This window comes from Hyperolius riggenbachi, chromosome 5 (genome assembly GCF_040937935.1).
Source record: "Hyperolius riggenbachi isolate aHypRig1 chromosome 5, aHypRig1.pri, whole genome shotgun sequence".
Classification (NCBI taxonomy): Eukaryota; Metazoa; Chordata; class Amphibia; order Anura; family Hyperoliidae; genus Hyperolius; species Hyperolius riggenbachi.
Window position 1 is genome coordinate 40,121,758 of NC_090650.1, and position 27,952 is coordinate 40,149,709.

At 44.0% G+C, this 27,952-nt stretch overlaps 1 protein-coding gene across 2 annotated transcripts in view; it reads left to right on the top strand.

Moving 5' to 3' along the window:
- Positions 1-675: 675 nt before the first annotated feature.
- Positions 676-27,952, top strand: part of DBF4 (DBF4-CDC7 kinase regulatory subunit) — a 50,958-nt gene continuing 23,681 nt past the window's right edge. The window contains exons 1-7 of one of the 2 annotated variants that reach the window (XM_068235526.1): positions 676-773; positions 4,099-4,162; positions 7,169-7,338; positions 10,010-10,207; positions 16,044-16,094; positions 19,294-19,363; positions 20,712-20,779. In XM_068235526.1, coding sequence (XP_068091627.1) covers positions 4,114-4,162; positions 7,169-7,338; positions 10,010-10,207; positions 16,044-16,094; positions 19,294-19,363; positions 20,712-20,779 — 606 coding nt within the window. In that variant the 5' untranslated portion in view covers positions 676-773; positions 4,099-4,113. The remainder of the gene's footprint in view (positions 774-4,098; positions 4,163-7,168; positions 7,339-10,009; positions 10,208-16,043; positions 16,095-19,293; positions 19,364-20,711; positions 20,780-27,952) is intronic. The other variant, XM_068235527.1, reaches the window with a different exon arrangement.

The following is a 27,952-nucleotide window of genomic DNA, read 5'->3' on the forward strand; positions in this document are numbered from 1 at the left end:
TGATTTCCATTAACTTTAATAGTAAATCGATTCGAAAATCAATTGGAAAGCAAATCGGACATTTTGGAAATAATCGATCTGACAGTAAATTGACCATAAAATCTCATAGTGTGTAACCAGCATTAAGGTAGCCACACACGATACAATAAAATGATCCGATTTTACGGCAATTCGATAAAAACGATCGGATCTCCTGAATAAATAAAAACCTGTTTTTTTCTATTTTTATCTATCCAGAATGCCAGATATTTTTCTTCAATTTCTCTTAAGATTGTATGTTGTGTGATAGATTGTCAATTTATTAATAGACACACCCAAGCAATTTTCTCAGAGTTTCCAATCATTTTTATCATAATTGGGGAAAATTTTAATATAGGTGTGTGGTACATTGGTCATATTTTTGAAATGTTACAATCAGTCAGAAAAAATTATTGCAATTCTTAAACTGAACAGATATTTCAAAAATTGTATGGTGTGTGTCCACCTTTACTCAGATTTTAAATTCTTGAAATTGAAAAGAAATACTGTATTAAAAAAAAAATGCAAGGTGTATGTGTCCCACGTGTGGGATTGGGCAGTGTTGATCCCTCTCAGTGATGACAGCCGTAGCAGCACTGAGACCTGCGTTGTGTGGAATGTGCTGCAGCGGACACACAGGCAGGCCGGGTGGGCGGGGCCTGGGAAGAGGCGGGAAATCCGCAGTGACAGCAGCGGCAGTAAAGCTGGCGGAGGGAGCGGAGAAGGCGGATAGCCGGGAGGAGGCGGGGCTGCCGGTGAGTATAGCGGTACAGGGCGGGGGAGAGGTACTCCTATTTCTATGGCAGGCACACTGGCTTTTGTAGTTGCTCGGAGCTTGCTGTGTGTGTAGTCTGAGGGCAGCTCTCTCTCCAGCCGGTGCAGTGCGCACGTCCTGTCCGGTAGCGGGAGGCCACAGAAACTTATGGGTACTTATTGCTGTCAGTGTCCCTCTATGGGAGACGTCTGTCACTTCCTGTCCAGACCGGAAGTGGATGTAATGGTCCAAAAGTTTATCTGATAAAGTTGCTGCGCCGCATTTCCTGTTCTTAGGACCACTCACACTTTTGTTAAAAGAGAAATCCATACCTCCCAACTTTTTGAGATGAGAAAGAGGGACACTTAAGCCACACCCCTGATCACACCCCCAGCACAATTCTAGTACAACCCTAGTCACGCAGCATACCATACAGATTTCTAAGAAAAATATGTTGTTTTATAATTCAAACTACACTGGTACAATCTATCCTGGTTCATTTTCCTTCATATTAACATTTGAAAATAAGAGATATATCCATTTAAAAGATGGGAATAAAATTTAGAGGCAATTTAAACACATTTTTTAGTAGAGAAATATATATATATTTACATAGAAAGAGGGACAAAGTCCTGAAAGAGGGACGAATAAGGAGGGATAGAGGGACAGGGCTCCCAAAGAGGGACTGTCCCTCTGAAAGAGGGACAGTTGGGAGCTATGGAACTCCCCTCACAGAAATATAGTTCTCCCCAGGTGCTCTTAGAGACTTCCCTTCCTAGTTGAATGTATTGTCTAAATATAGTTCCACGGTGTTTGTGGGGTTTTTGTGTGCGTTTTTGAATTGTGCTTGCGTGTTTTACAGGGGACCTGAAGATACCACAAAAAAAAAAAAAAGTTTCACTTAGCTGGGGCTTCTGCCAGCGCCATGCAGCTGTCCTGTGCCAGCGCCGTCCTGGAATGATCCTCCGGTGACCCCGCTGTGGCTCAGTTTCTCTTTCGCCAGCAACAGTCCACTGCACTGGCGTGGCGCTGGCCGAGCGTGTCCTCGTTCGCTCCCGTCACCGGAAGCGTCCTGCGCAGGCACAATATGAGAAAATCTCTAATGTACAGCCGGGAGCATGAACGAGGATGCACACGGCAAGGGCTGCGCAGGTGCAGTGGACTGTGAGCGACAAAAGAGAAAGTGAGCCACAGCGGGGGCCTGGAGAATCGTTCTAGGTATGTGTGGGCACAGGACGGCTGCTGAGGGCCTGCAGGAGGTTTAGGTCCACTTTAATGCATACATTTAGGCAGACAAATAAAGTGCCAGAGCTGCAGCCTCTAGGGCTTGCTCTATAGGCAATGGCAGTGTTGGGGAGTTTAGTCCTAGGAGTCCTTACTGAATAGGTGCTGGCTTACTGAACAGGAAGAGCTGAGATTTCTGAACCCAGGTCTCATGTGTCGGAGGCAGAGCCCTAAGGGGTGCGTACATATGAAATCGGCGCCGGTAGACTTGGGCGCAGGATACAGCTGGTATATGGCTGATCCTGCCTCAGGACAAGTCCGGGCCGTGTTAATTACTATTCCAGGCCGCCATGGTAAATGGGGGAATGATATAATTTGGCTTCCAGCGATTGCTGGAGGCCGAATTATTGTGGTTTTTTTTTGTTTTCTTTTAAAGCAACTTCGGCTCTGTCTTCTGATGGCGCGGACGTTACTCCCTGAACGTTGCTGTAGATGTGATTCCCATTATAGTCTATGGTGGCGCCGGCTTGCAGTAGCGTTTTCTTCTATACTTACTAGGTGTCTTGATGTCTGGCTTCTGTGCGTAGCCCCACCCTCTAAAGGAAGAGGTCATAGGTGCTTTCTTTAGGACCAATCTGAAGCTCCTGTGACCTCTTCTGCATGGAGGCAGGACTATCTTGAGATCATCAAAGCTGTGGTTTTCCACACCACCATTGGTACCTGCTCTGCTCTGCTACAGCTCCAGGCCCCCCTCCTCCTTAACCACTTGAGGACCACAGTGGAACCCCCCCCCCCCTAAAGACCAGGCTAATTTTTGTGAAAATGGCCACTGCAGCTTTAAGGCCAAGCAGCAGGACACAAGTGATTCCCTCCTCTTTTTCTCCCCACCAACAGAGCTCTCTGTTGGTGGGGTCAGATCACCCCCCGGATGTTTTTGTTTGTTTATTTTTGAATGTTTGCTTTTTTTATTTTCATATATTGCCAACTCCCCTCCCCCCCCCCCCCCCCGCCAGCCAATCCATTCAATCAGCTGTCAATCACTGCCGAGACACAGGAAGGGACAGCCGTGTGACACTGCTGTCCCCAGTACAGCGCTGCTGCTGATCGCAGCGCTGTACATGATAATTAGACGGCGGCAGTCTCCTGAGCGGTGATCAGATGTGCGCGATCTCCTGCAGTAGCCGGCTCAAGGACCTGACGACGATTGGCGTTAGGCGGTCCTGGGGCGGCCACCGCGTTCACGTCCATTGGTGTGACGCGGTCGTTAGGTAGTTAAAGTCCCAATCCCCGTTGCCACATTGCCGTGTGGTAAGCCGCTGTGAAGTGGCAGCCAGCGTTGCCCAGTAACGACGGCCACTGGGAAGTGATGTCACTTCCTGTTACAGGCCCCGCCGTTAATGAGCCAACACTTGTTGCCTACTTGCCTTGCTTACTGAACGGCAATGCGGGACTTTCAGGAGAAGGAGGCCGGGGGCAGAGCAGGTACCAGCGGCAGTGAGGGACAGTCTATCTGGCTAATCTGTACTGCGGCACCTATAGCTGGCTTACCTATACTGGGGCACCTATAGCTGGCTAAACTATACGGAGGGCACCTATACTTGGCTACCTATACTGGGGCACTCCTACTCACGATGTGCTGATCCATCGTTGTGTATCTAACATCGAAATTGCAATTCCTGACAGAAACTGCGCAATTCAATCTTTTCTTAAAATCGTGCAGGCCTACCCGGTGAGTATGAATCACTGACTTGCGTGTCACGTTGGGTTTCATGTGACTGTTACAACTGCTACTATTGCTTTGTACAGTATATATCTGACTTTCAGCCGGTCTCTTATACAAATGTGTAGCGCACAACAGAGTGTTACGCTCATCACACTGGAGGCGGCGCATGCCTTGAAAGTGGATGTGTATGAAAAGATCCCATACATGACATAGGATCCATCGACATGTCTGTTTATCCTCTGCTTTCTGATGTGGAAAACAGAACGATTCTATGCCAAGTGTGAGCCTAGCCTTAGTGTCAAAGTACCCCGAATGTTTTCCTTTTCTTTAAATGACCTACTGTCTGCACATAGAACATGTGAAACTGTTTTCCTTACAGTTGTCTCCACCTACAATGAAGAAGACAAATGATGTGATTTTCCAGCCCAAAGCACAGCGAAGCAGTGAGTGGAATTTTTGAATGAGATCTAACAGGGCAGTATTCAGTAGTCACACTAGAACATATATGTCAAGCTCTGGCCCTCAGAGCCATTACATTTGGCCCCCAAGTGTTTTTTCCACTTTGCGTTATTTTTGGCCCATTCTAGACCACCAGGGAAGCTATATTGGAGGTAAAGCCCTGGAGCACCAGGGAATGCCATATGGGGGAGGTAGGGGGAAAACACTAAACACTAGGGACCGGTACAGGGGAAGGTGGGGGCCGTTAGACACCAAGGAAGGGAGGAGGGCCATTAGACACCAGGGAACTTTATAAAGGAGGAAGGTGGCCAGTAGACTTTGAGGTTGGCCCGCAACTTGGTCTGTGTTCTATTTCAGCCACTTTGTATTTGAGTTTGACACCCCTGCACTAGAGGCTTACTATTTGCAAGAACTTAGATTTCACCAACGTTAGATAATTGTGAGCTTTCTTTGCAGTTGCATTAGATACAGTATTAGAAGTCGCTGCTACGCATCTTAATTGCTGCAACGTTTTTCTCTTTCTCGTGTGACATGGCCTGAGTTTTTCCAAATGCAGCTTGTCCTACAAGTTGGTTTTTGGAGATTTCTGATTGCTTTGTACTCACAGCTAACTGACAGCAGTGTAGTCAAAGCAACACTCTGACCAGGTGTCCACTGGAGCGATTTGAAAAATCACTTGCGATTTCCAAATTGCGGACACACCACGATTTTTTTGGTCAGTCGCTAAGGCCTGGGGCCTACAGTAGCTGTTTCAGCCATGCTATGCAACCGCTGGTGATTCCAAAAGCGCTGGGCTAATTAAAGTTAATGCAGGGCAACCTACAGGAGCGATTTCCTTTTTTTTTTTTTTTTTTTTTTTTTTTTCCGCAAAGGAAAGAAAACAAATACTAATCGCAATGCAAAGTGCTTCTAATTACAATACAAGTGCTTTGAAATCACCAGAAAATGCAGCAAAAAAAAGGTACAGTAAAGGCAATCACAGTCACTTCTTTCAGGGGGCAATAGCACATGTCAAAAGGACAACTGTAGTGATCTATATGTATATGGAGGCTGCCATATTTACATTATATTAAGCAATAACAGTTGCCTGGCTACCCTGCTGATCCTCTGCCTCTAATACTTTCAGCCATAGACCCTGAACAAGCATGCAGCAGATCAGGTGTTTCTGACATTATTGTCAGATCTGACTAGATTAGCTGCATGCTTCTTTCTGGTCTGTTTCAGACAATACTGCAGTTAAATAGATCAGCAGGGCTGCCAGGCAACTGGTATTGCTTAAAAAGGAAATGAATATGGCAGCCTCCGTATACCTCTAACTACAATTGTTCTTTGAGGGCTTGTTTCACCAAGACAAATAGCGTGCCAAATAGCATTCCGGTCACTTGACAGGCGACTCATTGGGCCAATCAAAGTGTGGGGATAATGTCCCTTTAAAGTGATTGGACCCGCAGGGGCTCAGGGCAGGATGAGTGGAGCTCTCGTCATTGCCAATTAGCAGGTATACGTTTATAGCCCTTGCTATGCTACACTGATAAGGCATGTTAACCCTGATAAGGTGTGTTAACTCTGATAAGGCATGCTATTTGTCTTAGTGACTCAAGCCTTATGCTGGATACACACCATGCGTTTCCGCGTTCGATGCGTCCGTCGATACACTTCGATTATTTCCGACATGTCCGATTCAAGCTTCGATGGATCGTTAGGTCGATTTGCCATACTTTACATGGCAATCGACCTAAAAATCATCGAAATTCGTTCGGAAATGCTCGGAAATAATCGAATCGACGGACGCATTCGACGCGGAAACTCGTGGTGTGTATCCAGCATTAGGATTGAAAAATGCTTATGAGTACTGACGTTCATGCAAATGCACTTGCATAGCAATTGCACCCAGTGAGCTGCATTTAAAATGCAGGTTAATTCTTCTAATTTACAAGCTCTCATTTATATTCTGCATATAATGTGCAGTCAAAACGTTTCAGGTATGAGGCTAAGACCTGAAATAAAGTGTCATTTTTATTTATTTGGTAGCCAAAGCTGTGAGATTTGACTTATGGGCAGCAGTTAAAGTGTACCAGAGACGGCTCAACCAAAAGATGGCTGGAAGGTGTAATGGTTAAGGGCTCTGCCTCTGACACAGGAGGTCTGGGTTTGAATCTTGCCTCTTCAGTAAGCCGGCGCCTATTCAGTAAGGAGTTCTTTGTGCAACATTCTCTAACACTGCTACTGCCTACTGAGTGCGCTCTAGTGGCTGCCTCATAAGCGCTTTGAGTCCGACAGGAGAAAATCGCTATACAAAAAAAGCAATTATTATTAAAGATTTGATACTTACCCGGGGCTTCCTCCAGCCCCATAAGCACGTCTCACAAGGTTAAGCTGTCTCTGGTTTACTTCAAATCCGGGCACAGGTATTGTTTCCATTGGGAAGATTTTCTTTTTCTCTTTGTTTGTGTGTGTCACCAGGGCCAGATTTACTATAAGACATTGTAGGCACGTGTCTACAGGCGCCTGATGATGGAAAGGTAGCTCATTTCCCTCCCCTAGTGCCCTCTTCCCTATGTAGAGTCCTGAGCAGAGCGTAAATGTGAGGTTCATGGTGGGCGAAGTCTAGGGTGACAGAACATCTGTGCCTATAGGCTCCGATGATGTAAATCCGGGCCTGTGTGTCACCAATGAAGTAGACCGGTCTCTCAGCACAAATGGCTATAAATGCTCTCCAGTAGTGTAGGAAAAGCCTAGAAAGACGGGGGTACATTGTCAGTGAAGTCTCCTCATTCCCGGTGGTATTCCTGGCAACCGAGTGAGTGGAAAATCTGTCATAAAGGCAGGGCTGTGTGTGGAGTCCATACAACAATACTCCGATTCTTCCGTTTTTATGAAACCACCGACTCCAGGTACCCAGATATTGGGGCAAATATAAAATATATATACCATACATGTTTATGAAGAATGTTTAATTGCTCAGTGCTGACTCGTTGCTGCTTTTACAGAGGGAGGATCCCAAGGAAGAGGCGTGAAAATGAAGGCCGCCCCACGGATCAAGCGCCCACCGGAAAAGGACCCCGCAGGAAAACCTTTAGCTGGGAGAGTTTTTTACCTAGATATCCCTTCAAAAGTCACATCGGAAAGGCTAGAGAAAGATATAAAAGACCTAGGAGGGGTGAGTTTAATGCTTGATTTGTAATTGATGTGTGAATATAAACGGGTTATAATAAACTTGTATGATGTTTAACCCCCCTGGCGGTATAATTCCAGCGGCTGCGCGTTTTTTTTTTTTTTTTTTTTAGCATGTAGCTAGCCTAGCGCTAGCTACATGCTTCCCCACTCCCCGCGGCGTCCGCCCGTCCCCTCCGATCGGCGCCGCTTGCCCATAAGGAAATCCCGTTCTGAACGGGATTTCCTTGAGGGCTTCCCCCGTCGCCATGGCGACGAATGGAGTGACGTCATCGACGTCACGGACGTCGTGACGTCACAGGGAGTCCCGATCCACCCCATAGCACAGCCTGGCGGCGATTGGCCAGGCTGCGCAAGGGGTATGCGGGGGGGCCTGTTTCCGCGGCGGGTAGCGGGGCGGCGGCGATCAGAGCAAACACGCAGCTAGCAAAGTGCTAGCTGCGTGTTTGAAAAAAATCGGCCCAGCAGGGCCTGAGCGGCAGGCTCCGGTGGCTTACCCCGTGTCACACACGGGGTTACCGCCAAGGAGGTTAAGTGAAGTTCCGCAGTAAATCTAGCTGGGGGGATGGACCTCTTACTTTCAAGAGTAATCTGGAATCAAAATTAAAATGTATCATCTCCCTATTTATATAGTGAAAGCTAGTTTAATAAATACAGTTTTGCCACGTTAACCACTCAGCGACCGCCAAACGCCAATTTGCGGCTGCAGAATGGCTCTGAATTCGCACGAGCGCCGGCTGCCATCCGTAAACAAAGCAGGCCGCAGTGATCAGCCTGCCAGCCAATGATCGGTGTTGGCAGGTTGTCTTTTTTTTTTTTTTTCATATGTAAATAAAAAATTATCTGTATAGCGCTGTGATCTTGCACTGCACTATACAAAGGACTGCCTTGTCACTTAACTGTCCCTCGGAGGGGCTCACAATCTAATTACTACCTTAGACACGTCTATGTATGCATAGTATATGGATTGTAGTGTAGGGACAATTTGGGGAGGGGGGGGAGGTTACAAAAAAAAAAAAAATTGAAGGAACGCAAGCACTGTACAGATATAGATATAGATATATATATATATATATATATATATATATATATATATATATATATATATATATATATATATATATATATATATATATATATATATATATATATATATATATATATATATATATATATATATATATATATATATATATATATATATATATATATATATATATATATATATATATATATATATATATATACACACACACCACACACGTGACTGTGAACTGCACAGGAGACTGGACATAGAATTTGATACAAAGCCTCCTTGTAACGAGTTAGAATAATGTATTCACTTATTACGCAGTACTGTGAACATCCCCATAGCATTGTATTGGCATGATGATGCGTTGGGTGTGTGGACGGCGCATGCGTGACTTTGGCTGACAAAAGGACCACCGTGGGGACTCTATTACACAGATGGACCACGGTAGGGCACTGGAGGAAGTCCTCTTTCCCCTCTGTTCAGGGTCCCTTTAAGCAATCAATCCTGCTGATCCTCTGCCTCTAATACTTTTAGCCATAGACCCTGAACAAGAATGAAGTAGATCAGGTCTTTCTGACATTATTGTCAGATCTGACTAGATTAGCCACATGCTTGTTTCTGGTGTTATTCAGACACTACTGCAACCAAATAGAAAGGCAGGGCTGCCAGGCAACTGGTATTGTTTAAAAGAAAAGAAATGGGTCAGCCTTCATATTCTTCTCATGCCATTTAAAGTAAACCAGAGATTACCAAAGTGAAGTAATCAATACTTACCCGGGGCTTCCACCCTTTCCATAAACACATCTGAGTCCCACGCTGGCCTCCCGCAGTCTGCCGTTCAGCCGCGATCAGCCCCGGTACCAGGAGTCTTAGCAGCTGAACGGAGGGCCCTAAGTGGACCGGGAGGGGCTCAGTGCTGCTCATGGGGCTGCAGGAAGACTCCAGTAAGTATAAATTAGCGATAGTGAAGACCTCTGAGGTGCCTGGCTCTTTTACTGACCACATATGCTATTGCTCTGTTGTTGCCTGATGAAGCGGGATCAATCCTGCGAAACGTGTTGCATATTTGGAGTTCATAAATAAAATATATTGACTGTCTTTACTACAGTCGTTGTGTGTCTACTTGGAGGAGGTAAGTCCACCACTACCTCCTCTATTTACCAAGAATTTGGTTTTTAAGCTCATTTAGCTTCCTTTTATCCTTTTGGCTCCTCTGTTCTCCTGCTTAAAAAAAAAAGTGTATGGTTATGTATATCCATTTACAAGGGACTCTCTGATATTGGGGGTTGCTGTTTGGGGACCCTTTAGAGAAACATGCGGCTGCATTCATCAGTGTTGGCTCTGCAGTATGTGAAATACATCATGTAATATGTTACTGTGCTCTAGGACACCTGTTCAAAGCTAAAGATGAAACTCTGCCTAGGCGGTTAACAACCGCCTCTGGTACGAATATAGCGCCTGTACTGCGGCCTCCGATGCCAGTAAACAGCCCCCTTGACTTTTCAATGTTGCTTGAGGAATTGGATCCTGATTTCCCATTATACCTTTATGCGGTTTAAGAATGATGGCTACACTGAATCGTGCATTATTAAAATGTCCATGAATTTTTCTTTTCTCTCTCTAGACTGTTGAAGGTTTTCTTAGCAAAGAAATTAGCTGTCTGATCACCACTAAAAAGGAGGCAAAATGTACCAAGGCCTTAAAGTTTTCATGTTCCCTATCAAGCCCTGACCCTTCTACGACCCCAGGAAGAAGTCCCGCTCAGCCAGGAAGTCATCGAGCGGGAAACCAGAAAGGAGAAGCCAATAAGAAACCTGCAAAGGTAGGTTATAATTCAGCATGTATGTAACCTCTCCTGAGAGTCAGGACAGTTCCTGTCGTCTGGAGATGGCCATTTTAGTAACAATCCCACCTAACCAAATGGACCAGATTTTATATCACACTGATATGGCTGCTGTGCACATTTCACAGCAACAATGTAACTCTTTTGATCAAAAATAAGAATATGAGGTAATGGAATGCGCACACACACCCCATCCAGTTGCCTCTGTGATAGGCTGGCTCAGTGGCACAGGTAGAAGCAGAGGACCTCTCTGTGCGTTTATAACTTCATACATTATACCGAATGCGTTGTTTTATTTTCATCAGAGGTGCGCTTTAAAGGACAACTAAAGTGAGAAGAACATGGAGGCTGTCATATTTATTTCATTTTAAACAATCCCAGTTGCCTGTACAGTCCTGCTGGTGTATTTGGCTGCAGTAGTGTCTGAATCGCACCAGAAACAAGCATGCAGCTAATCTTGTCAGATCTGAAACACCTGATCTGCTGCATGCTTGTTCAGGGTCTATGGTTAAAAGTATTAGAGGCAGAGGTCCAGCAGGGACAGCCAGGCAACTGGTATTGCTTAAGCGGATCTCCAGCTTAAAATATATTATAGTTACCCGCGCTGCCTGGTCCCTCGTTGCCGTCCTGAAGACCCAGAATCACCCGATTCTGGTGCGGAGCCCCGCCTCCCCTCTCAACCCAGAGAAAAACTCCAAGATGTTTACTGTAGTATACTCCAATAAACATATTGGCAGTATTCTTCGGGGAGACGGGGCCACATGCCAGAGGTCCGGTGATTCGGGGTCTTCAGGACGGCATCGAGGGACCAGGCGGCGCAGGTAACTATAACTTTCTTTTACAGGAAGGCTGCTTGATTTTAATTTTTAAGCTGGAGATCTGATTGAATAGGAAATAAATATGGCAGTCTCCATATTCCTCTCACTTCAGTTGTCCTTTGACACCTTTTTCTAAGTGAGTATCGGCCTTGGCAGAAAAAAAATTCTCACTTGCCTTTGTTTGAAGCATCCTGTTGTGTGGTCAAGTCGGACTCTATGGCTATCATTCATAAGTGTGTTCGGTAAAAAAAATCTGGGCGGGAAAATACCGCATTTGGTATTTTAGATCTTTGTGTGCTAATTCATAAAGACTTTTACAGCTGCCTTTGAAGTTCGGTAAATTACCGCAGCCCGTTGAGCGGTACAGCAGAAGTGTGGCGATATCTCTTTTGTTACAAGCTGTAATTACGGTTCCCTGCACAGACTTGCAGAGACTTCGGCTCCCTGCACAGATGACTCACACAGACTTCGGCTCCCTGCACAGACTGACTCGCACAGACTACGGCTCCCTGCACAGACTTGCACAGACTGACTCGTCTCAGGACTGTGGAGTCGGTACAAAAATCTTCTGACTCCGACTCCGCAGTTTATGAAACCACGACTCCGGGTACCCAAAATAGCTCCGACTCCTTGACTCCCACTTCTTGGTCTAATACTTAACAGGGCTGTGGATTTTGTACAAAAATACTCTGACTCCTCAGTTTATGAAATCAACGACTCCAACTCCAGGTGCCCAAAATTGCTCCGACTCCAATGCTGACTCCACAGCCCTGACTCGCACAGACTTTGGCTCCCTGCACAGACTGGCAGAGACTTCGGCTCCCTGCACAGCCTACTTTGCTCTTATCCGCATGCTTATCACCTCCTCCAAGCAAGCGGTATTCTCTGTCCCAATGCCGCCTGCTCTAATCTTTATGAATTGACATTTAGTGACGTGTTGAGATAATCACCGCACAAGGCAGTAATTTACCTTCATGTGGTAACAGCTTTTATGAATTTACATTTTGCTAAGTGCTTGGTAAAGTCAGCTGTTTTCAGCATTACTGCATAATGCGTTATGAATGATAGCCAATATCTATTAAAATCCATAAAAATGTTCTGGTTCATATGAGTTCTTAGCCATAGTGACTTAAACCTTATTAAATGTGAAATGGCCCTTTTTAATTTATTATTTGCAAAGTAGCAGTGGTTAACAACAACAACAACAAATAACATTTTTAAAGCGCTTTTCTCCCGTGGGACTCAAAGCGCATAAGCATGGCTCCGACCATCGTGGTACAGAGGAAGAATTTTATAAATCTGGAAATGCCAGGCTAAACAGGTGGCTTTTCAGTCTGGATTTGAATAGCTCCAGGGATGGTGCTGTCTTTACTGGGTGTGGTAGGGAGTTCCAAAGAGTAGGGGCAGCATGACAGAAGGCTCTGTCTCCAGATTTTTTGAGGTGCACTCTGGGAGTGACCAAGTTTATAGAACTTGCTGATCTGAGGTTGTGAGAGGTGTGGTGCAGCTTCAGCAAGTCCTTCATGTATCCAGGGCCCAGATTGTGCAGGGATTTAAATGTCAGCAGTCCAATCTTGAAGAGTATTCTCCATTCTACTGGTAGCCAGTGCAGTGAGCGAAGGATCGGTGTAATGTGACAGTGGCGAGGCTGGTTTGTTAGCAATCTGGCAGCAGCATTCTGCACTAATTGCAGGCGACGCAGGTCCTTTTTGGGGAGGCCAGCATAAAGGGCATTGCAGTAGTCCAGCCGTGATGTGATGAAGGCGTGGACTAGGGTTTGAAGATCCTCTGGGGGAATCAGATGTTTAATCTTTGCAATGTTCTTCAGATGAAAGAAGGAAGATTTAACTACAGATGAAATTTGGTTTCTGAAACTCAATTCCCCATCGATTAGTACGCCAAGGCTGCGCACAAGGTTGGAGCTGTTTATGTCTGAATTCCCAATCCTGATTGGTGTTGCTTTAGGATAGAGCTGTTTTGATGGCGAGCACTGGCTTTGGACAAACAGGACCTCAGTTTTGTCAGCATTCAGTTTCAACCAGTTATCATTCATCCATGCCTGAAGCTCAGCTAAGCAAGAGTTTATTTTTGGGGTAGGGTCTGTTCCACCAGGTTTGAAGGACAGGTATAGCTGTGTGTCATCGGCGTAGCAGTGGTACGTCAGGCCATGTCGTTGGATAAGTGTACCGAGTGGCAACATGTAGATTGCAAACAGCAGAGGGGATAGGATTGATCCTTGTGGCACTCCGAATTGTAGAGGTGCAGGTTTGGACATTATAGGTCCTAGGCATACTCTCTGTGTTCTGTCAGTCAGGAATGATCTGAACCACTGGAGGACTGATCCACTGATGCCACAGTACTCCTGCAGTCTGTTAAGCAGGATTTCATGGTCAACTGTATCAAAAGAAGCTGAGAGATCCAACAGGATTAGGATGGAGCATTCCCCTCTGTCCCTTGCCATGAGCAGATCGTTGCAGACTTGGATGAGGGCTGTTTCACAGCTGTGGTGTTTCTTAAAGCCAGATTGTAGAGGGTCCAGGATGTTGTTTACTGACAGCCTGGTTTCAAGTTGCAGATAGACGGCCTTTTCAATAACTTTACCTAAGAAGGGGAGGTTGGAGACAGGTCTGTAGCTGCTCATAGCATCTGGATCCATGGAAGGTTTTTTAAGAAGGGGCTTGATGATTCCTTCTTTTAGAGAGGTAGGAAACCTCCCTGCTTGCAGAGAGCAATTTACTATTTTGTGAAATGCTGGACCAAGCAGGTCAGGGCATTTCAGCATATGTTTAGTTGGTCCAGGGTCCAGGTCGCAGGTTGTCTGGCGGAGACGACAGAGGATGTCTGAGATCTCTTCCTCACTAATACTTTTGAAGTCAGTCCAGGGTGTTAGGTTGTTTTTGCAGCTATTTCCATTAGTTGCATGAGTCTTGGGTGCTGTGGACTGAATGAGAGACCGAATAGAAGATACTTTGTCAGCAAAGTAGCAGGCAAATTTCTCACATAGCTCCTTTGAGGGAGTTATAGTGGGTTTTAGACAGGATGGATTACATAGTCTATCAACTGTGCGGAATAGTTGGGCTGGTCTGTTGGCGGCCTTTGCGATCTCCTGTGATAGGTAGGAGGATTTTTTCTTGGTGATCGCATTTTGGTAGCTTTCCAGGTGAGAGACAAGGGTGTGTTTATCTTTTGAATTCTGAGATTTTCGCCACTTCCTTTCTAGTCTGCGCACTTCTTTCTTTAGGTCCTTTAGTGAGCTGTCAAACCACCGTGCATGGTGAAGTGGTGTAGACCGTTTGATGCGAACTGGAGCGAGGGCGTCATAGGCAGATGACACTGCATGGTTGTATATCAGGACCATGGAGTCTGGGTCTGCGCAATGATTGGTTAATGCGTCGAAGTTGAGGATATTCTGAACGTGCTGGGGTGAGACATCTTTCAGTGAACGGTATCTTATGAGTTCTTTCCCTCTGTGTTTTATCGCTGGTGCTGTCAGAGAGAAGTGGATGATGTGGTGGTCTGACCATACCACTGGGTTTATATCCATGTGTGATATTAAAAGTCCGGAATGAAATATAAGATCCAGGGTGTGCCCTTTCGTGTGGGTGGGGAGGTTGACAGCCTGAGAGAGACCCAGTTCACTCATTATGAGAAGTAGTTCACTTCCTAGCTGGGAGTCGTGATCATCCACCCATGCATTGAAGTCTCCCAGGATGATCCATCTAGGGTGTTCCACTGTTAGGCAGGATAAGAGTTCAGATATTTCCTTAAGAAAGGCTGGACCATTTTTTGGGGGGCGGTATATGAGCAATATGTTGATGTTTACTTCTGCTGACAGTTGAGCTGCATTCAAAGGTTTCAGTGGGGCCTATGGGCAGGGGCCTTATGTTCAAAGAGGATCTGAAGCATATGGCAACCCCCCCCCCACCCTTGCCGACTTGTCTCTCACAGTGCAAGATTGAATAATTGGCCGGCACGGTTGCTTCAAGAGTTGGGCCTGCATGCTTCCCAAGCCAGGTCTCTGTCAAAAAGGTCAAATCAGAGAGCTCTATTAGGTCATGTATAGTTGCAGTCTTATTATTTATCGATCTGGCATTGCAGAGTGTAGCTGTGATTAAGCTTTTCTGAGGGCAAATATGTTTTTTAAACTTGGATCCACTACCTCTCCGCCCCCTTCTGCATTTCCTGAGTATCCCAGAGGATTTTAAGAGGAAAGCTATTGAGGTGTTAATTTGTAATTGTTCCTTGGGAGGGCAGGCAGAGAGAAGGTCCTTTGATGAGTATTTGTATGTTGACATTAGAGACAATAGACTTGTTCAGATAGCTTGTACTTCTGGAGTCCTGCTGAGATCAAAGGGGATCTGTGCAAACTCCTTTCATTCCTACACAGAGTTGGATCATAGATTTATTTTAAGTAAAGTTCCTTGTTTTAGAGTTAGATGATAAATGATAACATAAATGTGGAAAATAGTCACTTGGTGCATATGCCTTGGATAATGTATAAAGCAGCCCATACACTCAGCCGATTTTCTGGCCGATCGATCGATCGCGGTCGATCGATCGATCGATCGATCGCAAATCGGTTGGCCGATCGACCGATCGACGGCCGATTTCGATCGATTTCGATGGATTTCCATCGAACTAGCAGGGTGGAAAATTTAGGTCGATCTGATGAGATTGCTTATCAGTTTGCATTGGCCTTAATGGAAATCTGATGGCAAAAAAATGCCATCAGATCGAATTTCAACAGATTTCAAACTGAAATCTGTTGGAATTCTATCCTGGTAAAAAATGTTCTAAAAACGCATCAGATAGATCATCAGATGCATTTCTTATCTGTCTGCTGCCAATCTGACGAGTGTATGGGCACCTTAAAGGATTACTCACAGGGTGGAGTGAAGGCAATCACAGGCAATCAAGTTTCCAGAGAGGTTGAGGGGTTAAGTAGACTTAAAAACAAAGCAAAAAAATGTATAAATGTTTTACTATTCCTTTTGCAGGATGATGTAAGCCGTGGGAAATCCTTACTTAAAAAAGTGATCAAGGAGCAGGTAATGCTTGAATCTATTATATTATTCAATGAATTGGAGAATTCTGATTTATTACCTTGGTAAGATTGTGGGTGATTCCTGAGATGGTTATGGAGTAAGTGCAGCCATATATGATCTACTTGCAAAGTGCACTACAATACTGAACATGGCACTCTGGACCTGATGCAAAAAAAGGCCGGTAAATCTGCAGCGCGCAGGCAGAGCACGTCAGTTTCACCAGTATTAGCACCACACGTGTTACTGGGTTAACGCACTTTACTATAGCAACACTGGCGTTATACTGAATAGAGTAACTGGCAGTGCTCTGCTGGCATTAGAACTGGAAGAATTCTTTATTATTGGACGGTGGTAGTCTCAGGGATGAGCTCCTGGTGAAGTGGTGAGTAGGCCTACAATACACACACAGCTGTATGGGCTCGTTCACACTAGAGGTGCTTTTGGACTTTTTTAACCACTTCAGTCTATCTGGATGGATATATCCCTCCAGATAGACTGCACAGCTGCTGCGGGGCCGCGCACGCTCCCGCTGCCTTTTGCTGCACCTCAGATCAATGAATGGGAATACAGATCCAATTCATTGATCAATGTCCCGCTAAGAAAAACCGACAGCTTTCTCCGGAAAGCCGCAATTTTTCTATGTTTCACGGCACCCCTTCTGTTCCTGCAAACGAGAGCTCTCGCTTGCAAGACGGAAAATCAAAAACTCACTGTGGCCATCTTGTGGTCAAATAGTAAAACTACATCTACATATTTTTTTATTTTATTTTTTTAAATATGCACAATAAATTTCATTAAAATCCCCTGTTTACATCCCCTCTCTGAAAAACCCCACATACAAATTTTAATAAAAAAAAAAACATACCGTAAATAGTTACCTAAGGGTCTGAACTTTTTTTAATATGCAAGTCAAGTGAGTGTATTACTATACTTTTTTAAATTATAAGCTTGTAAATAGTGATGGACGCAAATTGAAAAAATGCACCTTTATTTCCAAATAAAATAATGGCTCCATACATTGTGATAGGGACATAATTTAAATGGTATAATAACCAGGACAAATGGGCAAATAAAATACGTGGGTTTTAATTATGGTAGCATGTAGTATTTTAAAGCTATTATGGGTGAAATCTGAGAAAATGAATTTTTTTTTCCTTCATATTCCCGTTAAAATTAATTTAGAAACAAATATTTCTTAGCAAAATGCACCACCCAAAGACAGCCTAATTGGTGGCGGAAAAACAAGATATAGATCAGTTATTTGTGATAAGTAGTCATAAAGTTATTGGTGAATGAATGGGAGATGAACGTTGTTCGGATGCATATAATTTTCGACACTGTAGGCTGAAGTGGTTAAGCGCTGACGATTTTTCAAAAGCACCCTAAAAGCGCTTTCCTATGGTGTAGTTCAGATTGGGGCATTCTGTGTGCTGTCAGTTGACATAAGCGCTGCATGGACCATTTTCAGGGCAATTTTGCCCTGAATGTAAGGTATAGGAAAATAGCTCACAAAATTGCTTCGTGCAGCGATTTTGTGTTTTTAAGAAAAAATACATTGTATTCTTTTCCGGGTCAAAGACTTCACTTCCTGACTTGCGTCAGGGAGTGAATTAAAAAAAACGCTCTGGAAAAGCGCTTTTAACAAAAAACCGCATCGCCCACCCAAGCGCCGGGAAAGGAAAAAAAAAATGCCTCAAACTGCCAACGCGAACAGACGCTATTGGAACGCAATGGAAATGAGGCCTAAGTGCTTTATAATCTAGCTACTTGTACAGTACTGTGGGGCCTGGGATACTAACACTGGGGCCAGTGTTCTCCCCTGGCTCTTTTAGCCGGGTGCTCCACCCGGCGGCTAGATTTGGTGACCACCCGGCTGTCATCGGCTCACTTCCTCCTCTGCTGTAAGCAGAATTGTTCCCAAAGATGGGTGATTAAAACTATCACCTTTGACAATATGGCTACAAGCATGGCAACTTAAACATGGATAAGTGCCAAATCTGCTCGCCGAGTCAGTAACTACAGGTGTTGTCCCATACTTGTCTCGTCCCATTTTGTCTCTAATTGTGGGAGGTCTTTTAAAAGACAGAAGTGGGGGATATCTGAATTCATGAACTTGTGGGAAGGACTGGCGTAAGAGGCCCCAATGTTTCCGTACAATGGACCCCAGCTGAGCACTGCAGGCATTGTAAGTGGAAACAAAGGGGAGTCTAAGGCTCTGCTGGCGTCTAGGTCTACTATCCCGTTCTTTAAAGGTATGGTCAGGATAACCTCGTTGCTTGAATTTAGTAACAGTCTCCTGGAGTCGTTGGTCACGCATAGCCTGGTCAGTAACTATCTTTGAAATTCTCGCAAATTGTCCTCGTGGGATGTGTTCTCTCACAGAACGAGGGTGGAAACTAGAGAATTCTAAGAGGGAATTACGGTCAGTAGATTTAACGTAAAGGTCTGTGATAAAATGGTTACCCTGACGGATCACCATAGTATCCAGAAATGGAACCCGCTCCAAATCTGAGTGGGCAGTCAATCTAATAGATGGACATTTACTACTCAACTCACATATGAACAGGTCGAGCTCAGAACGTGGCCCCCTCCACACGCAAAATACATCATCGATGTATCGCCACCAACAAGACGTGTCGGCGGAAATACATACTTTGGCAGTTCCCCATCAGGTCCGTTTTGGGTGTGGTTTAGCAGCCGTTTTTCTTATGGGAGTGTTTGCTTGCAGTGAGGTCACTTGTGGGTTGTACTTCCTGTGTACTGAAGTTCCCCATCAGGTCCTCTATTCTTTTGGTCTGCTCTGATTGGTCACTTCTCAAGTCTCATTTGTGGATTGGCTGACATTTGAATGTGTGGCCATATTTAAGAAGGTATGAGAACATTGTTTGTCATTATGAGCTTGCAACTTGAAGAAGAAGCATGTCGCTTCGAAACAGCGGGCTGTAGTCGCCTCCAGCTCTATCTTTGCCACATGATTTTACTGCACTAATAAAAGAGCTAACTTTTTCACTGTAGCGGTGCTGCTGATATCTCTTTTTTTTGCTATTTTTGAACTTGATGAGCATTAAGTTCTGATCAGCTATAGCACGCTTGTCTCCATTGAGAGTGCTGGGTCAAACCATTTGTTTGTATTCAAGTAGCTTTTTAATGGTTTTAAATGTTCCTCTTATTTCGTCTTTTTTTTTTTTTTTTTTTGTAACAGGAAATTCTTCCAAAAAACAGCATATTGGCAAATGCTTGGAACTGGGGCATCAGAGTCCTGCATGTGGATGGTAAGAAATATAATAGTCTGCCTAAAGTAAACGTTCAGAAAACAGTCAGCTTGGTTCTTTCATATGCTAGTGTTAAATGTGGCGTGTAAGCCAATGGTCTGGATTTAGCCAAATCATTTTTGAAACTAGGGCTTTTGAACCTAGAGTCCGTATACCATTAGGAGTCTCCACACCAGTTCATAGAGCCTCAGCCAGCCCTGCTGCTGGTCCACACCCACACCTCAGTGTCCACCGGACAAACTGCTGAGAATACAGCCAAGTCCTTACAGAATTGGATATATGGTTGCGGGTGGTAGAACGCTGGTAGGATGTGCATTCTGGTTGGTAGACTGGAGCAGCATGGTGGCATTGAGGATTAGGTGAGTATTGTAACATGCCATCTTTATCACTTTCAGCAGGCTCTGGTGATCCCAGTCCGTACAGTCCCCAGCTGTCACCATTAAATCACTTGCCTTATGTCTTGACACTAAAGTCTATTGAATTGTTACTTCTATATTTCTACGTAAGATCTCTCCTTCCTGTGTAATGGGTGTAAACAGGTCAAGCTACAGGGATGTGTAGGAATGGAAAACATGGCAGCTGCAGACTGAAGTTTAAATAATAAAAGGTAGAGGTGGGATGACTAATCCCTCTATTCAAATTAGACAAATCCTGACTCTGCCCCAAACTCCCCCGCCATCTGTGCAGGCTTCTGCTGATTGCATCATCAGTGGAAGTTGGCACTAGAGGAACAGTGAGGGAGAGCAGCTGCGAACTCTGGTAGATTAGGTGACCCAGTGCTGCCGCTACTTGTATCTATGCGCGAGGGGGGGGGGGGGGCAAAGAAGAATGGGGGGAAGCAGAGGAGGAGGACACATGGGGGCAGTGGAGGGCACAAGGAGGACATGAGTTTGGATTACTATGTTTCTCACACAATTCTTATGTACAGGATAAAGACACTTTGGATTTCTCCCATCCCTAATAAAAAGGTTTTTAGTTATGTAATGACTTGTGTAAATGAGCTGTATAGTGATGCGCCTGTATAAAATATGAGTATTATGAGGATTCCTGATATAGTAAACTACTTGACCCTTGAAGCAAATTGCATTGTGGTCTATAGCCGTGCTTAATTTAATGATAGGGCTGTGCACCCAAATTAACTGCTTTGTATCAAGGCATCTCGCTGCAGGCTAAATAAAGCTGGGAGCACACTTTGCAGAATTGCTGCTAGGGAATTGTTAATGCCCTGACTGGAAGCTGCTAATTGCTTAACTTGAAAGTTATCTCTGGGTCAAGTGAAGTTGGCCTGTCAGTGTTTTTTGATTATCCCCACTGACTTTTTTTTTTTTTTTTTTTTTCCCCTCCCCAGATGCAAAAATTTACTTGGATAAGAAGAGAAAATCTATGCAACCAGTAAAACAGCCTCCTGACGTCCAGGTAAATAATTTCAAAACCTGCTTAAGTTTGACTCCATGCTTGGCGAAAATGAGCTTGAAATAACTGCCACACTTTGCCCACTGCTAATGGCCTCAATTCACTAAGGTTAACTCCTGTCTTTAAAGAGACCCTGAAGCGAGAATAAATCTTGCTTCAGAGCTCATAGTTAGCAGGGGCATGTGTGCCCCTGCTAAACCGCCGCTATTGCGCCGCTAAACGGGGGTCCCTTCACCCCAAACCCACCCCCGCAAGACTTGGTCGCAGACTTGGTCGTTCCTGGAGGCAGGGCTAACGGCTGCAGCCCTGCCTCCATTCGCGTCTATCAGCCGCGCATCGCCGCCTCTCCCCCCGCCCCTCTCAGTGAAGGAAGACTGAGAGGGGCGGGGGGGAGAGGCGGAGATACGCGCTGACAGACGCGCGTGGGGCTGGGCTGCGGCGGTTAGCCCTGCCCCAACCAGGAAGCGCTCCCCCGCTGCACTGAGGGGATTTGGGGGTGAAGGGACCCCCGTTTAGCGGCGCGATAGCGGCGGTTTAGCAGGGGCACACATGCCCCTGCTAACTATGAGGTCTGAAGCGAGATTTATTCTCGCTTCAGACTCTCTTTAATAACTCTTCTGAGCTGTTTTACAGTTATCACCATGGTGATATAATTGTGATAACTGTAAAACAGCTGTAACAAGAGGTATATGGAGGCTCCTATCTTTATTTCCTTTTAAGCAATACCAGTTGCCTGGCAGCCCTGCTGATAATCTGCCTCTAATACTTTCAGCCATAGACCTTGAACAAGCATGCAGCAGATCAGGTGTCTCTTACATTATTGTCAGATTTGACAAGATTATCTGAATGCTTGTTTCTGGTGTTTTTCAGACACTACTGCAGCCAGATAGATCAGCAGGGCTGCCAGGCAACCGGTCTACCCTGTTATATACCTTTTACTTCATTTGTCCTTTAAATCCTTTATGAACACCTTTTTTAAAGCAAATCTGAAACTAAGCTTAAAAAAAGAGTAGAGAGAACATGGAAGGTTCTATGGCACAGGTGTCAAACCATTGTAAACATCCTCACTCCTTCTCTGAACAGGAAATGGTGAAGTGCCTCCAAGTGTTTTGGGGGGGGGGGGGGGGGGGGGGGAGTTTGCAACAAATCTTTCAGGTATCTAAGGCTTTGGTTGTGTAGGGATTTGAATGTTAGCGTGCCAATTTTGAAAAGGATTCTCCTTTGTATGAGTAGCCATTGCTGTGAGCAAAGGATTGGTGTTATGTGGCAATGGGGGGTTGGGTTGTTAGCAGTCTTGCGGCAGCATTCAGCACTAGCTGCAGGTGGTGTAGGTCTTTTTATTTGGAAGGCCTGCATAGAGGGCATTGTAATAGTCCAGCCATGATGTGATGAAAGCATGAAGTAGGGTTGGTACCATTTTGGCCTAGTCTGAACCCAGCTTTAGGCTCCGTTTTGTCGGGCGTTTTGTCAATGTTTGTATAACTTGTTTAAAAATAAATATAAAATCAAAAATGTAAATGTAACGCTCCTGGGAAAATAGGAGGAGCTAAAATACAAACATACGCCTAACTGTGTGAGCTTGTTTTCCGAGGTTTTACAGTACTGGTTTAAACATGCAAATAAATGTGGACCAATTTATAAAAATATCAATTTAATATCGAATAAATATTACAATATCAAAACAATATAATATTGCACTTTTGATATAAAACAAAACTCATAAGGTCATTCTTATAATAAGCAATGAGCTGGATAATAATTTCAGTAAAACATCAAAATGTTATTATACTTATTCACCAATACAAAAGGCTTAAACCAATTAGCAGTCAACTCAAATACAGTGCAGAGATATGACTCATCAAATATGGCCGTCGGCCCTGTCACTCAATTTACCACAGGGTCTCTGGAGACAAAATGGATGAATTGAACGACAACAAAATGGCTGTTATCAAAATCAAAATGGCTGCTATCAAAAACAAAATGGTGGCTATCAAAAACAAAATGGTGGCTATCAAAAACAAAATGGTGGCTATCAAAAATCAAAATTGCGCAGTCCAAAATCAAAAATGCGCTATCCCAAAATAAACTGGCTGATGTCAGCTATACCATTCAATATAACAAATTTAGGATGACTCAGTGGATCTGACGACTGGGCGTTGCCCCACAATCGCTATGCAATCAACTATAAGTGACAGGAATTTTCCCTCTGTCTACACTTTAACCTCCGCTGGCCTGTGATACTACACAGAGCAAGCGGGTAAAATACATATAATTTTGGAATAAGATATCTATTGAGTCGTCCTAAATTTGGCTAGGTGTGGCTTGCACATGCTGCGGCAAAGTATCAAAATATCTAGAGGAGGTAGCTTAAAGTATCTAGCGCTTTTATCCAAAACAAGTTATGGCATTCACAGTCAGCGATTCTCGAACTATTGGTTGTGTTAAACGACAGAAAAATATACCCACTGAATGGGTTTTATCAAATATATGGAATGAGTAATTCCTGTGCACTGGAAGAACGCACTCCCTTTGGCTATAAATGACTATAAACTTAAGAAAGACAATCGTCAATAAATCAAAAGTTCAGATATTCGTGCTGTGATAAGCCATATGACTAAAAAGAAAAATCAGAACTGGGTTCAAGTATAGTCACCAAGATGGCCTCTGGGCGTGTTCCTCTTAGGCGTGGCTGTGTTCAGATGGCATGAATCCTCTATGTCCTGGTCTGCTCAGATCTCCTGATGGTCTGATGATCCCCTCATGACTGACCCATCTCTTCTTATTCCCCTCACTACCTATGATCCTGCCCAGGAGATTAAATCTTCCAACCTATCACAAGGCAGTAGGAGTGATCAGTGGGAGTGATCAGTCACTAATCTTTAACCCAAGTGTAATGTTGGATTTCACCCTCTGGAGGTGCTGTTGGCTAACTAATCACCTGATTAATGGGATATGTGGCAAAATTAAAGACATTTTGATTGTGTTTTATTATAGCCCACAGTGAATGAATCAATGTTATAAACATTTCATATCTTATGGATAGCTGATCTGGATGGGATCACTGGTTATTATTTATTATACAGTGACCTTTTCTACCATATTTAAGATAGATTGGATTTGATCCAAAAATCATTGGCATATTTAAAACCACCATGGACTTCCTTATATAAAACATTGTTTTTGTTAGCATGGTTTTATATCTCTAACATTATTGTTTAATATACAACACTGGTAAACATTTACACATTATGACTGGTTTGTCCAGCTATAGGAAAAACAAAGGTAACATATACAATGCCATAACCTTTTAAATATCCCTTCTTAATTATTATGCAATAATACATACATGTGCTGTCTGTTTTCTTAACCTAGATGGGAATTGTAATATAACTTTATGCTTTTTAATATGAACTATTGCTGACAGCATAGTCAATATATTTCCCAAGCTTCGTTTTATCCATTAACTAAGGAACCTGTGTTTCTCAGCTGACACTGTCTACCCTTCACAATGAGGACATCTGGATTTACTTGGATTAAGATGTAGACACTCAACACAAAGGGGTTTGAGCAATTGCACACAAAAACTGGTTCATTTATAAACAAAAGTTAGTGAAGGTTCGTCTGTTTTTCATTGTTACTTAACTTCTTGTTTGGCCATTGTTTGTCCTAGCAAGGTACAACCTGATATCATTATTCCTGCAAGTTGCATAGGATTACCTATTGCAAATATTACAGCAGCTGACTGCCTGTTATTCCCAACTAATCTTTCTAGAGGGCACAGACTGTGCAATTCGGTATTACTTGGCAATATTATAACGCCATTTGAAAATATGCTTTGCCTTTCTCAATGATCAATGTATATATTAACCTATAATCACCCTACATTAAGAAGTCTTTGTCTTCTGTAACCTAAGGAAAGGAAATTATTAGGTCTATGTGTATCTGATCATACACAGTTCAGTTTATCGGAAAAACGATATTCCGCCATATGGAAATCTCGACACATCCCCCTTTTCTTTTGGAATGTTCCAGGGTGTGACCATTTCAAAAGAACAACAAGGATTATTAAACGTTTTACGTTTTCTTCATTCCTGTGGGGAACGCGTTGCGAACGAAGCTTTATGTTTTGTATTTGTAATCCAAGTATGAAAGGGAAATGGACTTTAAACATTGTCTTCATCACATTGAAGTTCATGTTTCACGCTTCAAGACAAATAGACTTGGCAAATGATACTCCGGCTGCAAACAAACAGGTTTCTTCTTGCTGCAAAGGTAGCAAACAGCGACTGTAACAGCGATGAACTGCTTTGGCCTTTGGTTCAAACAAAAGGATTTTCCGGATCTGCTTCAAGATTTGAGCAACTCACTCCTGTGAGTATCTGGTGTGCAACAGGTATCAGGCTTGCATCTCCATCAAATGGACCTCGGATACATCAGCTCGTCATTCAACGACACATCGCGGGTTTAGGCTCATCTGGACCCTCTAGGATAGGAACATCTATCTGGTCATGATGAACTCCGCTGTATCCGGTAACCTCAGGAATGCTAGACCTGGCACCACACTTGGCTCGGCACTCTTCCCCAAGATTAGGACTGCGTAAAGGATGGCAATCGTCAGGTGGGGCATCTTTGCGCCGGTATGAAATCTTTGTGTCAATATGGATTCTAGTAGAGATTAACACATCGTTAGGTATACCTGTCAGGAGAAAAATAATTTGTTAGCACACATTTCCAGATTGCTCAATTCTTCGCAACTGTGAGCTAGGGTGACATATACGCAACTGATTAATATGCACCCATTTTTCAACAAAGTCATCCCCCTTAGGGATCTTAACCTTATACACTACAGGAGACAACTTATCGGTGATTGGATATGGGCCCTTCCATGAAGGGAGGAACTTCCTTTCCTTTACCTGGTCTCTGGCAAAAATGACACAATATCACATATTTGTGTTGAAATATCGAGAACATTAGACTTCCCTTTCTCGACCTGGGGTAGGTCGGTACATTGCACATCATGTTCATTACTCGTATTTAGTATTGCCATATCCATTTCCGTATAGTGATTTGTCTCGGTTTCCTTTAATTGGCAGAGCTGGGCCCTGCCTCCCCAGCTAAAAAATCCTCATGCTGTCTTCCTGCAGATCCCTGAGCCAACTTACCCATCATGTCACTCAATTTGTTCACTTGATCAACAAGCTGATCAAACCTATTAGGTCGGCGAGGGTTCTGGTTCCTGGGATCATATCTGTTCCCTGCGGGTGATCCACTCCTAGGTGAGTTAGGTGGTGATCTACCCCTAGGTGAATTAGGTGGGTGCTGTCTCCTTTCCCACTGCTGCCTGGGTCGGTTATCCCATTGTCTATATCTTTGGGGACGTCTGTACCCCTGGGGTTCTCTATATCCCTGGTAACCTCTATACCTTTGACTACCCTGGTTTCCTTGGTAACCCTGGTATCCTTGATACCTGCGATTGAACCGAGGACGGTAGACCTGGTTCTCAGAACCTGAGCTATCCCTATCTGACCCTTTAGGATTTTGTGGTCTGTTTTGATTAGGGTTTTGTTGCTGTCTTTGGCCCTGCTGGATAGGTACTTTTGCAGGAGGTATTTTCTTCTGCTGGGATTCAAGGTTTAGGTCCGCTTTCACTTTGGTTTCTTCTACTCTGTGCTCTGGGTACTTTCTGGTGTTCCTCCCACTTACGTTGGAACTCCCACTGATATTGAACAGCAGTGTCGCTGAGGTAACCATTTTCTCTAGGGAGTTTCCGAAGTCTAACTCATTGGCCATGCTTAACTTTATTTGGGTAGGCAATGCATCGTAATATGCCTGTTTAAAATCAAGAGACTCCCAGTTAGGATTCCGATATGCCAAACTGTAAGAGTTTTTTAGCACAGAAAGGAATTCTCGGGGGCTCTGATCGGGTCGACAAGTAAGTCGATACACATCTCGTTTTGCTTCTGAGATAGTGCGATACGGCCCAAACTCCAGCTTCACTTCGTGTGAAACTGCTTGCCATCTAATGATACCTCGCTCCTTAAATGAGGTGAAATAGTGGCGGTATCTGTCATCAAAAACCCATGGGAGAAATCTGATTTTGTCTGCTTCAGACAGATTTAAAGAGTCCATAGTGGATTCATACAACTCCATGTGGGATGCTATTTGCGCTGAACCCTTTTTAGTGAACTTTGGCACAGCGGTGTTTAAGAATTTTATGATGCTGGCCGAGCTCTGTTTTTCTTGGGGGTACTGATTATTTCCCCTATTTGACTCCCCCCTATACGTACCTTTCCCCCTTCTTGGGATAGGGCTGGATTCTCGCTTTCTCTCATCAGCCTCCAATTCATCTGAATCAATATCAGCAAGGGAGTCGTGACCTTTATGGGAATCATCATACCTAGGGGCCCTCATTTGCATATCTCTCTCTGGAGAGGAATCCAAATGTTGATCTTTAGGGACCCTTGTACTGTCATCGATTATGGTATTCATAGTCTTACATACCGTCTCCATACGATCCAACATGCCTTGCCATTTTAGGTCATATGGAGTGAGTATTGGCGGGCAAGGGCTGGATGATCTATCGAGTCTACCTGCCTGTTGGATTTTGAAGTACTGCTGTTGTAGTTCTTCAAAATCCTGTTTAAGTCTGCGATGCGCTTCACGATTCCGTTCGGCGTCTCTTTCCAGACTTTTGATCGCTACCTCCCTGTCTGAAATATCAATCATTAATTGGTCTCTATCAGCCCTTATAATTTGAAGATCTGATTCCACATCCCGTAACTGGGAGTTCAATGATTGGACGTCTCCCTCTGTTCCTTGCAATTGGGATCTCAACTGTACAATCTCTTTTTTTCTAGACTGTGCAAGGATATCTACCTCTAATAACCCATATAGAACAGAGGGTAGGGCGCCTAACAACCTCTTCTTCAGTTCGGAATCCGAGGTTATTGTGGTCATACATGAAAGATAATGATCCACCAGACCCTTAGATTGAAATATATGATCAGCTTCCTGTTTTATACTTTTCCTCATTCCGCTTATCCATTCATCTACTTCCTCATTATATTTCAGTTGTATAAATATAAATTCCACAATTTTTCGGAACGTCTGTTCCAAATGCAGTTCTGAATCACTACCTGTAGCACTCATGATTCAATAGCCAATGCAATAAAACCA